General features: G+C 41.8%; 2 protein-coding genes across 4 annotated transcripts in view; both read left to right on the top strand.

Moving 5' to 3' along the window:
• LOC111975752 (FYVE and coiled-coil domain-containing protein 1) overlaps positions 1 to 7,328 on the top strand; it is a 52,905-nt gene extending 45,577 nt beyond the window's left edge. For 2 of the 3 annotated variants that reach the window (XM_024004314.1, XM_024004315.1), the window contains exons 16-18: positions 1,016 to 1,226; positions 3,397 to 3,506; positions 3,901 to 5,389. In XM_024004314.1, the coding sequence (XP_023860082.1) occupies positions 1,016 to 1,226; positions 3,397 to 3,506; positions 3,901 to 3,973 (394 nt within the window). In that variant the 3' untranslated portion in view covers positions 3,974 to 5,389. Of the gene's footprint in view, positions 1 to 1,015; positions 1,227 to 3,396; positions 3,507 to 3,900; positions 5,390 to 5,513 lie in introns of those variants that run through there. The other variant, XR_011481143.1, reaches the window with a different exon arrangement.
• A 1,477-nt stretch (positions 7,329 to 8,805) lies between these two features.
• LOC111975398 (growth hormone-releasing hormone receptor-like) overlaps positions 8,806 to 15,402 on the top strand; it is a 55,139-nt gene continuing 48,542 nt past the window's right edge. The window contains exon 1 of the mRNA XM_024003668.1: positions 8,806 to 8,994. Coding sequence (XP_023859436.1) covers positions 8,944 to 8,994 — 51 coding nt within the window. The 5' untranslated portion in view covers positions 8,806 to 8,943. The remainder of the gene's footprint in view (positions 8,995 to 15,402) is intronic.

The following is a 15,402-nucleotide window of genomic DNA, read 5'->3' as shown; positions in this document are numbered from 1 at the left end:
TGTTCACTCATGACTGCACGGCCAGGCACGACACCAACACCATCATTAAGTTGTGGTGGGCCTGATCACGACAACGATGAGACAGCCTATAGGGAGGAGGTCAGAGACCTGACCGTGTGGTGCAAGTTCAACAACCTCTCCCTCAATGTGATCAAGACAAAGGAGATGATTGTGGACTACAGGAAAAGGAGGACCGAGCACGTCCCCATTCTCATCGACGGGGCTGTAGTGGAGCAGGTTGAGAGCTTCAAGTTCCTTGGCATCCACATCACCAACAAACTAACATGGTCCAAGCACACCAAGACAGTCATAAAAAGGGCACGGCAAAGTCTATTCCCCCTCAGGAAACTGAAAAGATTTGGAATGGGTCCTCAGATCCTCAAAAGGTTTTACAGCTGCACCATTGAGAGCATCCTGACTGGTTGCATCACTGCCTGGTATGGCAATTGCTCGGCCTCCGACCGCAAGGCACTACAGAGGGTAGTGCGTACGGCCCAGTACATCACCGGGACCAATCTTCCTGCCATCCAGGACCTCTATACCAGGCGGTGTCAGAGGAAGGCCCTAAAAATTGTCAAAGACTCCAGCCACCCTAGTCATAGACTGTTCTCTCTGCTACCGCACAACAAGCAGTAACAGAGTGCCAAGTCTAGGTCCAAGAGGCTTCTAAACAGCTTCTACCCCCAAGCCATAAGACTTCCGAACAGCTAATCAAATGGCTACCCAGACTATTTGCATTGCCCCCCCCCTTCCCCCTCTTCTACGCTGCTGCTACTTTCTGTTATTATCTATGCATAGTCACTTCAATAACTCTACCTACATGTACATATTACCTCAACACCGGTGCCCCTGCACATTGACTCTGTACCGGCACCCCCTGTATATAGCCCCGCTATTGATATTTTCTGCTGCGCCTTTATTATTTGTTATTTGTATCTCTTACTTTTTTTTGCGGGGGGAGGCATGTGACAAATAAGATTTGATTTGATTTTGATTTGATATGTTGTGTTTCCAGTCTGGTCGTCCCTCTCAGCATCGACGACATCTCTCAGTTTGGCGATGGCTCCCGGGAGCTTTTTGTCAAGTCCAGTTGCTACAGCGTGATCTCCATCGTCGTGGTCGATTGCAGCCCCACCGTGAGCTGGATGTTCTCCTCGGAGCCCAAGAGCATCTCGTTCAGCATGGTGTACCGCGTGACCGCCGACGTCCCCGTGGAACAATCCAAGGTAGGACAACCACGCCCCAGCTCAGCTCTTAGACCAGTGGTCAATCACCAACCCTGGTCCTGGAGAGCTACTGTTTGTACAGGCAGGGTTTTCTGCAGTCATCAAGGCTTTATTTGATTTAGGGGATGTGTCAAGCGTCTCGGTTGGCGAGAGTTGATCTTCTAGGATTAGGTCTCCCCTGTCTATGGGGGCGGCAGGTAGCCTAGTGGTTAGAGCGTTGGACTAGTAACCGAGTTCCCGAGCTGACAAGGTAAAAATCTGTCGTTCTGCCCCTGAACAAGGCAGTTTACCCACTGTTCCTAGGCCGTCATTGAAAATAAGAATTTGTTATGAACTGACTTGGCTAGTTAAATAAATGTAAAATAAAAATGTAAAAAATGTCATCTTATTTGTTGTGATCTTAAAGGGAAAACTGATCCTAAATTGGCACTTCTGCTGGGAGACGTTTAATACATACAATATCTTGGGCCTGTTTTACATTTCCCCACTAATGGTTAAGGCTAGGATTTGGGGAAGGAAATCTGATCCTAGATGTGTACCTAGGGGAAACTTCACCCTGGAGCAGTGTAAATGGGAGAGCAACTCCCCCTGCTGAGAACAAAGCTCTTTATTCACCTTTCATTCATGAAGAGAGCAAGCAGCCTGGTGTAGCTCAGGTAGCCCCATACACTCCAGGGAATTGGCCTATATGGTGTCCATATAGGGAGGTAGCCTAGTGGTTAGAGCGTGGGGCCAGTAATTGAAAGGTTGCTGGATCGAATCCCTGAGCTGACAAAGTAAAAATCTGTCGTTCTGCCCCTGAACAAGGCAGTTAACCCACTGTTCCCCGGTAGGCCGTCATTGTGAATAAGAATATGTTCTTAACTGACTTGCCTAGTTAAATAATTATAGACAGGGCCAAATTGAAACGCTTCTAACAGAAACAAAATATTTGACGCATAATGCATAGCCATGGTATAAAGGGAACACTTTGGAGATTATGGTGACGTTTTCAAAACAAAGGTGAGACAGCAGTTTACCTGACCTGACACGACTGAATTTGGAAATGACTTTTATCTGCATTTTATCTTTACTGTACTTTTTCACAGCCATTTGTTGATAACGAAATCTGAAAGTACTCTTGATACATTCAGTAACATGGTAATAATATTCATGCACGGCCCTTTATTGAAACACATCGTCATTTTGTTTTGCCCAGAATGGATTCAGGTGCAACTTTAGTGGCCTATTGTCTTTACAATATGGTGAACATGYGCTCATTCTGCTCAGAACAGCCCCAAGTTTAAGAAGTGGTGGAAAATGCTAAGCATTCAAAATGTAACAAGTACTTTTGGGTGTCAGGGAAAATGTATTGAGTAAAAAGTACATKATTTTCTTTAGGAATGTAGTGAAATAAAAGTGAAAGTTGTCAAAAACATAAATAGTAAAGTAAAGATACCCCAGAAAACTACTTAAGTAGTACTTTTAAGTATTTTTACTTTAGTACTTTACACCACTGAGTTTAATCCAGACAATTTGCTTGTCAGTCGGATAGGGTTTGTTTCCATCGGCTTCAACTGCTGATGAGAATAAATAATTGACTCATCATTCTAGTCAATGAGTGTTTTAAATAGTCTGTTTCTCAAGCTTGTTTCTACAGTTTGTGTAAAAGGGCAACAACGGTTGTTCTGAGAAGACACCTCCTTTCCTGTCTGAATGTCAATACAATCATCTTTTTTTCTGTTCCGCTTACAATGATTTMTGAAGCGGGTTTTAGACAAAATGTGAAATACTTTAAAATCTTGTGTGACCTAAGTTACCCTGGATTCTACATACATATACTGTTAACTAATTGGAAATATGATAATACAAAACCGATTGTGGGCACTTTTTACACATAAATAGTACATAGACCAGGGTTGTCAAACTCAATTTCTGGACACTCGGTCTATGGGTTTTCGCTCCRCACWTGTACTTGATTGATCAATTAAGGTAATTTGTTTGTTAGGAACTCCTCTGACATGGTTYTCTAGGTCTTAATTGGACACGCATTGACAAGAAATAGCATAAACCAGCATACACACGGCCCTCCAGGAATTGCGTTTGACACCCCTGACGTAGACAACATTGTATTGAGTAATAGCATTCAAATCTAGGACTTTACAGACATCTTCTAATGCTCTGCTCTCAGGTGCTGATTCCTCTGACTCGCTGTAACTCCCACAAAGAGGCCATCCAAGGCCGGCTGAAAGTCAGGAACCCTGGTCTCTACACACTCATCTTCGACAACTCCTTCTCAAGGTTCGATACGCTAAAGATGTACATTATTATTATTGCCCATACTCACTCAGAGTTCTTTAACATTCCGTGTGCTTGTGTAGATCAGAGCGTTATCCCTTTGACAACTTCTTATCAGCATACGACAGGCAAAAGATTCATGCGCTTACCCGTACTCACGCAAAACCCTTCAACACTCACACTGAAATCCTCCTCCTCGTGGTAGCGTGCGCTTGTGTAGAACATCTATCGCGAGCATCAAGTCAGTATCCAGTTCCCAGGTGCCTTTGTGGTGAAGGATGACGGCTCTAAAGTACTGAAGTACAATGAAGTACTGCGCTGTACTAATTGCTTGTGATTGTATAATCTTAATGTTGCATATTTAATTTTGTTCTYCTTCTTCATCACATCCTCACAGGTTCATCTCCAAGAAAGTCCTCTACCACTTGACACTCGAGAAGCAGGTTACTTACGACGGAAGTGATTTTTAAGACTGACAGTGGACACATACGCAGGGTAAATGTTATAGGGGAATGGAGGGAGGGAGAGGTTACAGAGGGAGGACAATGTGTCCATTTCATTTTTACAGGTATTTAATTTAAGGATTTCATGGGCTTCTTTTTTTCTGTGTTCCCCACCAAGTATTTTATGTTTAGTTTTGCTGTTTTAGTCCGAATAGTTTTTTGTAGGATCACTATATTTTTAACACTAGTGCTTTTATGTTTTGGAGTGTGTTAGTTATGTTTTATTTAGAGCACAAACACCCTACAGACATAGTGGTTCGCTCTTAAGTCAAATGGTTTGACCTAATGGACTCCTCACTGAGATTCGGTGGTGAAATTCAAAAACAAAACCTAACCACAGCTAAGGGGTTCAAATGCTTACCTTATAAGTACACGCCATGGTCTTGTTAAACACAGATGGAGAAGTTATTATACACTACTTAAGATGACCCCACATTTATACAATGTTATTAGTTCTGATTTTCTTTCTACCATGGGCTTAGCACAGTGTCCGCAGGTGAGATGATTCTTCTTGAGCAATTGCATACATTTTAATCACACCGTCAGTAGGGAACACTGTACAATAGAGCATCTGTTTCAAGCTACAAAAACAACACGTTGTTAAGGAGAAGGCCGTTACGTTGGAGCATCCTCAAAATGCTGTGATGCTGAGGGAACAGAATGAAGTGCGAGTCGACAGTCAGCAGTACAGGGGGATTGAAAGCTTTGCTACCAAATTCTTGTGTCGGGTGGGACTTTTGAAGCCTACCGTTTGAGTGAATTGAACACTATGAAGGACCTCTCTCTTCGACCGTCGATAGCCTTTCCCGAAGTTAGTCCATATTTCATGTTTTCAGATGAAAGACTGCCATCTTTAATGTCATGTAAAAAGCACAAAGAGAAATCCATTTTCAAATGGTTTTGTTGCAAAAGACAATGTCTTAACTTCTCTTATTTTAACATAACTATTGTTTTAAAGCACACTATATTATATTATTACAGCACACTGTCAACTATTATGATCTATTGCCAAGCTCAATTTCACTCACTGACAAAGCAGGTGCCAATCCTTGCCTTTAAGGGATTACTTCCCTTATAACATTAATTTGCAAAATTATGTTTCCATTACAAGACACACAAAAACTGCACTGTGAAAATGAAAAGTTAAGTGCCGAGATGGCACATTGTCTTTTCACGTGTGCAGATTTGACATGTGTTTTGGATAGCCAGTCCGCGCTATACTCAGCATCTTTAAGGATCCACTGTTGTATACAGTGCTTCTACTTCTTTAATGTTTAGGCTATCCTCAAGGACTAATGCTTAGCCATAGGCTATCCTCAAGGACTAATGCTTAGCCATAGGCTATCCCCAAGGACTAATGCTTAGCTAGGCTATCCCAAGGAATAATGCTTCGCATAGGCTATCCCCAAGGATAATGCTTAGCCATAGGCTATCCCAAGGACTAATGCTTAGCCATAGGCTTCCAAGTACTAATAGCATGGCTACCCAAGGACTAATGCTTGCATAGGCTATCCTCAAGGACTAATGCTTAGCCATAGGCTATCCCAAGGAATAATGCTTAGCCATAGGCTATCCCAAGGACTAATGCTTAGCCATAGGCTATCCCCAAGGACTAATGCTTAGCCATAGGCTATCCCAAGGACTAATGCTTAGCATAGGCTATCCCAAGGAATAATGCTTAGCCATAGGCTATCCTCAAGGACTATGGCTTAGCCATAGGCTAACCTCAAGGACTAATGCTTAGCCATAGGCTATCCTCAAGGACTAATGCTTAGCCATAGGCTATCCTCAAGGACTAATGCTAAGCCATAGGCTATCCTCAAGGAATAATACTTAACCAAAGGCTATCCTCAAGGAGCACCTCAGGGCACAGTGGAGTGGAGTGGTTCTCAACTGGTTTTGCCTCGGGACCCAAATTGACCCAGGTTGTCTCGGTTGCAAAATGTGCCAAAAACCATGTTTAATGCAATATTAATAGTACATGTAGAAATTATATTACAAGGGAAAAACATTCCCACCTCTTTCATTGTCATTAATTCAATTTTGCCCATATTCTTGATGAAGAATTTTAAACTCACTAGTTTGAGACGACAAAATCAACCAAAAATGCACTGCTAATAGCTATATATTGAAATATGGTGATTGAAAAATGATTTTTCAGAGATTAAATTATAATTTTAAAAAAAATCATTATCATTTCTACACACCTTCTACCTGATTTAAGTTCAGACTGGAGTATTTCTTCCATATATATATATATACAGTACCAGTCAATAGTTTGGACACACCTACTTATTCCAGGGTTTTTCTTAATTTTTACTATTTTCTACATTGTAGAATAATAGTGAAGACATCAAAACTATGAAATAACACACATGGAATCATGTAGTAACTAAAAAAGTGTTCAACAAATCAAAATATATTTTATATGAGAGATTCTACAAAGCAGCCACCCTTTGTCTTGATGACAGCTTTGCACACTTTTGACTGGTATAAATATTTGTAAAGAATACACCCGAGACGCATTCAAAACCTTGGGTTGCGACCCACCAGTTGAGAATGGCTGGTGTAGTGTACCATGGCAAGCTTATGTTTGTGTAAGGTCTTTCTGGATAATATCTGAACTGTTTATAATAGCAGGCCTATATATTATATACCATCATAGGAATATGATTTTGTAATATTTTAGAATTTTAGAATTTTGTTATAGCCATACATTTTAGATCTTGTGTTTTTTGTTGTCACTAATCTAAGTTGATCGTTGTCTTTCTCTATTAGTCTCTATAGTAATAAGGCATGACCACCTTGTTTACAATACCAAACTTCAAGGAGTTTACCAATGTTTTTCACTAATGAAGCAAGGTCCGGGGTGATGTTTTCCCCAATCCTAACGATAACCATTAGAGGGGAAAACGCAATACTGACCCAAGATCAGGTTCTAGGGGCAACTTCACCCTACACCAAAGAGTCAAGGGCTAAATCGGATGCTGCTTTTGTAGACAACTGTTTTCCATTTCTAAGATTTTATGAGTGGTCTAAATTTGTGCAATTTGTATACAAAGCCTCGTATTTTCTCTACAGTTTTGCACTTTTTGGAATGAAAAACAATAATAATGATTTACAAAGTCACAAGGAATTGTATTTTAAACCAAGTCTGTTTGATGGTGGTTGTGCTGGGAAAGATATCCTATGTATTTTATTAAAAAACTGCTTTCAAGTCAGTCACCATCATATTCTTTATCTTAGCACTCACTGTTATAATGGTTACGGTACCGGTAAAATGTACAGTTCAACTTTAAAATAAAGTTTGTAAATGATGTCACTTTCTTCCACTTCCTAACTCATCACACCTATTCCAGGTTGACAGTCTTTAGAAAATAAGGGGCTACGTCCATCAGCTATCCCTGTGGTTCTAGGTAGACCCTTTTTTCTGTGTGTAGAGTGGTTTTCAGGGTCTCAATTTCTATGTGTTTTCTGAGGACAAAGCAATTTCTCTCTGTGGTCATTTTAAGCCTTACATGAGTACACAGATTTGTGTGATGCGTTGAAATGAATGCCATTCAACCCTAAAGCTTTTTGCACGGACCAGGGGTTTTGCCACTCCAAGCCTAATTCCTCTTCACAACTCTGTTACGTCTTGGCATTCCCTCTCACCTGGCCACTGTTTCGTCTGTCGAGGGCCAACGGTGCCTTTCAGTTGGAGACTATGCATGAACGCAGCTTGAGGGGAAGCAGTGACAACAATGATATGTGCTGGGGCAAAAATGTGCATTCACGTATGCGCTGGAGCTACCGGTTAATTGAGTGCGCAATGTGCTTTCATCTCATTACGTATTGARTTATATGATGACCAATCCGGCTCTGCGCTTCCGCCACTGTGCGTATGTTGAGTTTGTCTATCCACACCAGATGCGTTCAGGACATGCAGGTTGAAATATCAAAACGAACTGTGAAGAACTATATTCATTAGGGACAGGTCGAAACTTGCTATTGCTAGCTAATTTGTTCTGGGATATAAAAATTGGGTTGTTATTTGAGGTCCTTTTTTTTGCTAGATCATTTTAGGATTTTAGGTCCCACAAAATCATGTGTTCTCTACTCCAACAATTAATCCACTGATAAAAGGGGAAACCTAGTTCGTTTTTAGTAATCTCTCTTCGTTTTCTTTGGATTTTATATGGCGGTTGGCAACCAATTTTACGGTGCATTATCGCAACCAACTGGTCGTGACACCTTCATCTTTCAATCACCCACGTGTGTATGTGCTCCTAAAAACCAATGAGATGGGAGAGACGGAACTTGCAGCGGGTCAAGTGTCTAAAATAGAGCCAAGTTCTATTTTAGGCGCCTAGCTACGTAGACGCGCACGAGCAGTTTGGATGAAATGATTGAATAACGTGTAAAAAAATAAATAAATGCAACGCTCGTGCACGAAACGCTGTTGGTGTGGTCAGTATTTTAGATGCAATTGTGATAAAATACATAACGTTCATTCCAGTCTACAGGTGATCTATCCAAAGTGGAAATGGTCATTATTCCACCCCTAGATGCTTACAGAAATGTCCAATTACGCACGACAAAGGAATGGACTGCAATATGACACTTGGTTTGACGCACAAGCATAAACCCATAATAAAAGTTTACACAGGTGTTAGTTTTGATAGATTTTTGCTTCATAAATGTGACTTTGTAGTGCGAGACGCTTGTGCAGACCACAAGTGGCACGCGCAGGCTCCGAAGCAGCAGAGAGCAGATGGTTTTAGATGAATATTTCAGGGTGGTGGAGAGAGAGGCTTCCCGCTGCCTGCCTTAGTGCACGTCATTGTCTGTCTATGATAAAGGATGCATGGAGACTTATTTAAATAGACAGCAGTTCAGTAAGAGTGGACTGTGAGCTGAGTTGATCTGGCGCATTCAAACAGCTTTGAACACTCAAGATGTGCGTCCTTGTCTATTGGATTCTTTTCGCGACATCTTTGGCTCCATCTGTGAGTATTTGAAGTGCTTTTTTTTTAAACCACAGTATCACTTATTGCATTGTGCATATATTGTGACGTTTTTGTTCATTTTGGTCTTCAGCAAGGCTTTTTTCGGCTATTCGTAATTTTTTTCTTGAGGCAAGCCGAAGTTCAGAAGTTCGGTAGCCGAATTCTACGCCCCTTAGTTTGATTGGTGAACAGTAGGGATTATTCAATGAAGTGTTTGTTGTCATTCAAGGACATAAAACTCGTTTTCATGAAAAAAAATTAACTCGAGAAATAATGCAACAAACATCTTAGTTAGATGTAAAATTGCGGGACTAAGACCTGCTCGGCAAAAACGTCTAAATGAATTACAGTCATCTTAGACTAATTCAAATAAGTTTGATGAAGCGTACACTACGGCGTCTCAAGAGGGACAAATAGTACTATTTCCGCGTTGTTTTTCTCGTTTATCAAGTGAAGGTCTTTTAAAGGAGTATTCGATAGTGATGGGCATTCCGGCTCTTTTCAGTGAGCCGGCTCGTTCGGCTCAGCTCACCAAAAAGAGCCGTCTCTAAAAAATATATGTTTTGTATTTTTTCAAATCAAGCAGTTTGCGATAGTTTGACTATGATTGGTGTTAAAACAATTCTAATTAAATTATTAAATGAAATCATTACTCTACCTTAACCTAAGTATTTAAAAATGCATTGGTTTGTTATGAAAAATAATGCTTTAAAAATTGGCATTTAAAGTATAACTTTTTAATGTATATAAACAAAGTGCATATAAATCTAACCATTCAAAACTAATACAATCTGAACAGCATAATAATAGAATATTGCACCATATCAAAGAAAAATAAATAACAATGTGCAAAACTGCAGCATCCCACTTAAAACATTAAACTGGTCCCTCTTTTCTCTCCTTTATTGCCATGTTACCAGCAGCACACAGCAATGCTGACCATATTTTGCCTTTATGAGAGATTTGCATTCAGAAATGCAAGTTGCCTCACTTTCGAGGGGCTGATGCGTTTTCTTCTCTCAGTAATTATTTGTTTTGTTTTCGAGAAGACCCTCTCAGAGGGAACGGATGTGGCCACTATGCAGAGTCTCCCTGTCATGACTTTAGTAAGCCGTGGGTAGATAGGGGCCTTGTTCTTCCACCAGCTCAGAGGATCTGCAGATCTTTGGGGCTCCTCCAAATAGGATCAGACCTCCATTATGGCATCTGCTGAGGGATTCCTTCGTGCTGCATCCCCAGTTGCTCTCTCGTCAAACAGCATCCAAACAGCAGACATTTGTGGCACTACTGCTGGTGCTTCTGCTCCATCTGATCCCTCTTCTTCCTGTTGCCCTGGTGCCTGAGCTGGCTGACTGCTGGGTCTGTCCCTCCCTGCTGCTGAGGTTATTCTTTGAAGAGCCTCATCAATCGCTCTTGCATCACTGCAGGCAAACTTCTTCAACCTGGGGTCAAGTGCAGCGGTTTCTGATAGCACGTGATTATATTCCATTCTGTGGAACTTTCTGTCCATTGATGAACATAGGGTATCCATCGACTCTGTCACATGTCCTGTGGTTACATTTGCTTCTCTCTGGCGGCCTGCTGTGATTCGCTGCAGACCCTTACACAGGAGTATCTTTTTTGAGGCTGTCACAGAGCTGAAAAGAGAGAACAGTAACTTATTAGTTCAGGTTCATGTTTTGTCTACTGATACTACATTCTCATCTACTGCTCATAACATATATAATACTGGATTAAATAATGATGTAGTAATAACTGCTTACTGTACCTCTCTCCACTGATCTCCACAGTGACCTGCTCAAAGGGTTCCAGGACTCTGCACACCTCCTCCACCACCTCCCATTCCTCTTGGGTCAGAGCATCAACAGGTGCATTGACAATGGCCAGGGTAGAGATGATGGCATCCTTTGACTCAAGAAACCGCTTCAACATATAAAATGTTGAATTCCACCTTGTAGTGCAGTCTTGTTTAGGCCTCAGCTCAGGCATCCCCATCTGGCATTGTGTAGACTTTAGTTTTTCAGCACCTACTGTGCTCCTGTGGAAGTATTCCACAGCTGCTTTCACTTTGTCCACAGTGGGCTTCATCCCCTTCAGGGCATCTCTTACAATCAGGTTGATTGTGTGGGCAAGACATGGATGATGGTCCATTTCAAAATTTTCATGGCTTTGGTTATGTTAGCTGCATTGTCGCTAACACAACAGACCACTTTTCCATCTACTTGCCYTTCTCAGGCCACTCTCAACAGTTCCTCTGCCAAGTTCTCTGAGGTGTGTCTGTCGCTGAACTCAAAGCAGTCCAGAAGACAGCTAGACATCGAAATATCTTCAATGAAGTGACATGTAAGAAGTGGTGACCCTTGATGTCCAGCAGTCAGTGGTAAGGCAAACTGCAGTAGCTTTTTGGACTCTTTCCCGCACTGAAGCTTGTGTGCTCTCGTAGAGTTGTGGAATAAGTGATTTTGAAAGGGTTTTCCTGCTTGGAATTGTGTACATTGGATTTAGACTATTGGTATAATTTCTAAAACCTCTGTCCTCCATGATCGAAAATGGCTGGAAATCAGTGGCAATCATTTTAGCCAATGCAATATCAATTTGGCCTTGTTTTGGTACAGACAGACTGCATTTCTGTGGGTCTCGGAGTAGGCCTACTTAACTGAGTGGATACATCTCCACGTGTTGAGGTGCTGGCTCCACCACTATCACTAGCAGGCCCAGCTCCACGACAGCTAGCTTCACAGTTGGGTGCACAGTTCTCATATGCCGGTGTAGGTTGTGCGTAGAACCGGCTTTATATGAGATTTTGCTTTGGCAAATTCTACACTGTGCTCTAACATTGTCTACATTATCAAAATGCATCCAAATGCTACTGTGCTTCCGACTCATTTTCCAGCTGTTGTTTTCACAGCTGTCCTTCCTCCACTCTCCTCGGCTGCTAAGTGTGTGACTGTGAGTGAGTTGGCTCGGCCCTCCCTCACGCATCTTTGGTTCATTGGTTGACACTACGTGTCTGATTGACAGGAACAACAGGTGAGGCTGTTAGTCTGAGCAGACAGTCAGAACAAATATGTGTGTGCGCTTGAGCATTTAGGCCTATAATATTTTATTTATTTTTTCGTTCTTTGAATTAGTTAATTCTAGTCATTTAAATCTTTTGATTATTCATGTCTTCATTTTTTAATATTTTTATAAATAGATTAGGCTCTTCTGATATGCAAGCCGGCTCCCAACGTTCACCTAGAGCCGACTCGTTCGCGAACGACCCATCACTAGTATGCGAGGCACATACGTTCACTTCGCCTAGCCGAGTTCTGAAACTTTTATGAAGCGGCTCTATTAAAATAATCTGGGAAAACTGCAAGGGGATAGCTATATACATTTTTAAGCGCCAGCACGTGTGTGTGTTTGCGTGCATGTGTGCGTACATCGAACTGTGGAGAGTGTGGAGTGGTCCTTTTCTTTCATTGGTGTAATTAAATCTATGGCACGAAAGCCCCCTAATCAATGAGGTTGTGCTGCCACTCTGTGATTGTATTCTAATAAACTCTGCTCCTCTGCAAGGCAATTATAAAGTTCCTCTGCAAGGTTAATGTTAATCAAATGGGAGTACGTGGTATCTCCGGAGTAAGGATGTGATTCATTATTGTTGTTTGTGCCACAATGTCCAAAGGTAGTCACCTCATATCCACATTTTGAAGTGTAGCCAGGCTAATAAATTAACTGCGTTTCGTTTATGAAATTAAAAGTAGCCCATGTGTTCCCTTTCCACACTAAAGACGTGTTTGTGCTGTCTGTTAACAGCCTTCTGTAGCTGTTGTGTGAAGATGACAATGGCCATTTAGCCTAGGAGTTGGCAAGACAGCCCAATTAGATCTGAGACCACCGGGCTAGATTTTGTATTGAATTGTTGGAATATTCTGGTCATGTATGACCATGTTGGCTTTCCTCGTCCTTCACATGGGATGGCATACTATAGCCTGAGTGCCAGTCTGTTTGTGCTCTCATGCCAACTCCTTGTCACTCAAGTCATGTTTGGCTTGACAATGGCAGCAATGGAGTTGGCAAGAGCACCAACAGATCTGGGACCAGGCTAGGCATACAGTGCTCTGATTTCACCGGCGCCACGGGTGATGTTGACTCTTGTTAAAATGAAATGTTATTCTTTGCACACTCACTTTTGCTGCAACACCAAATAGCCTAGCTCTGGTCCAGGTCATTAGTACACAGTTGTGGACAAACACGTACCAGCAACCTGGACCAGAGCTACAAATAAGTCAACTCAGTATGTAGCCTACTGATCAATTGTGCAATGCTTTGTTAGTATTATAGTAGGCCTATAGTGGTCAGCTGGGCTGGTCATGACTGATTCCACAAACCATTAGGGTCTGGTTCTGAATTAACATACATAAAGCGCCCCCTGGAGATAATAAAGTATGTGACATCTGCCCAGTTAAACCACTGGCTGGGCGTTACGATCTGTTTTGTATTCATGTCACAACTCACTGCTGAGAGTATCTGACTGTTTTTCTGGATTTAGATGGAGAGAAAAAACCTACATATGTGTATTCAGAATCATAATGGACAATCTTATTACCTAAATAAGTTTGCTGATGTGATGTGGAGATATGTCAGCTCATCATTCCATTCCTATGACCCTTGACCTCTAACTGCAGCATCACAAGAGAGATAATTCTAATGAGCCGGTTGGCTTTCATTCCAAACCCCATCCCTCTCCTTTACGGCTGATGATAATGCCATGGGTCTCTCTATGTTTCTGTTATCCCTCTCTCGTTCTCTTTCTCTCGATTTGTCTGTCCCTGTCACACACATTCTCTCTCCCCCCTCTTTCGTTCCTTCGTTCTCTCACCCCCTCTCTCTTTCGCTAATGCAATCACAGATTTCAAAGACACCATCATCATAATTGAGTCTATCTCCCTCAAAAGATGCGAGAGTGGAAAGTGGCAATTTCCATCTGCTGTTGATAAACAACAGCTGCTCTTTGTCAACAGAGAGCTCTCACTTGTCCATCTCTATGGTTACGTTCCAAATGGTGCCCTGTTCCCTATATACAGTAGTGCACTACATTTGACCAGAGCCCTGTATGCCCTGGTCAAACGTAGTGCACTAAACGGGGAATAGGTTGACATTTGGGGGCGCAACCTATGTCTGGAAGTCATACCATTATGTCTGTTTTCACAAAATAAACACGAGTCTAACTTATGCAAATTCATGTTTAAAAAATCAATTGCTAACGAGGGCGACAGCATTCACGTACATTAACCGGGATGTACCGCATATTATGTGTGTGGTGGGGGGTGGGTTTGTGTGTATTTTTTAGAGAGAAAGAGTGTATTTTTTTAGAGAGAAAGAGTGTATGTTTTAAATGTGTGTGTACCGGTATGGAATTATGTGTATCTGTGTCATTACCTTAGCAACTGGACAAAAGCTGTATAGAAGAGAGACCAACATCTGCAAAGTGAAGCTGATCTGATGGACCCTGGATAGTCGGCACTTAATGGGCTTACCTCTATTTCAAAGGCCATTTCACAGCCTGCTGAGAACAAAGCATTCTGGTTTGGCCTTATAGGCAGGTTGTGCTGTGGTGCTCTCAAAAGGCATTGGTTATTCTTCCTCCTTTCTCTCGCTTGCTTGCTCGTTTTCTCTTACTTTCTCTCTCACTTTTTTTTCCCTCGCACACACACACACACACACACACACATAATCATTCTTCCTAATTCTTTGTTCTTTGGCATTGAAAAGTGCAATTAAAAAGAACAATCTCTCTCTATCTTACCCTCTTTTGATCTCCCCCTCCAATTGTATCTATATATATTCCCCACCCTGACCTTTCCTATGTCTATCTTTCTCTTGAGCTACTTCCCGCACAGTTGAGTGCTGCTCATATTAGATTGAATAAGCTTTTGAAAACCCACTTTTACCTCATTGGAAGAGTCTGTATGTAGACTGTACTGTTGCACAACCATATGAAGCAGCCTAGTAAGGAAGGAACATATTGTATTGAAGTGTGTGTCTGTGTGAATTTGTCCGTGTGTGTGGCCCAAGCCTAATTGTCTCTAAGCTAAAGTCCACTCTCTCATGATGTACTGTGCATTCTCTCCCACTTTCATGTTCCTCCGTCTTCCTTTTCCACCCACAAAGGAGAGAATAATTGTGGAGTAAATTGCCTAATGAGATCCCTCATTAGTCTATTAGCGATGCATTAGGAACAAAAGAAGGCATTAACCAGGCTCTTTACCCCTCATCCTCAGAAACAGTTGGGTATTCTGAGGCAGAGAGGCACTGCAAACAAAGGCTCCAGCAAACTGGATCAAGTATAAAAGAAAATATAAAAAAAGTGTTGTTACCGGTGACGGAAATCGAAGTTGGAAGTTGAGCATTGAGCTCCTT

Source organism: Salvelinus sp. IW2-2015, linkage group LG16 (genome assembly GCF_002910315.2).
Source record: "Salvelinus sp. IW2-2015 linkage group LG16, ASM291031v2, whole genome shotgun sequence".
Classification (NCBI taxonomy): Eukaryota; Metazoa; Chordata; class Actinopteri; order Salmoniformes; family Salmonidae; genus Salvelinus; species Salvelinus sp. IW2-2015.
Note: the sequence above shows the minus strand (reverse complement) of the source record. Positions and strands in the feature narration are given on the sequence as shown.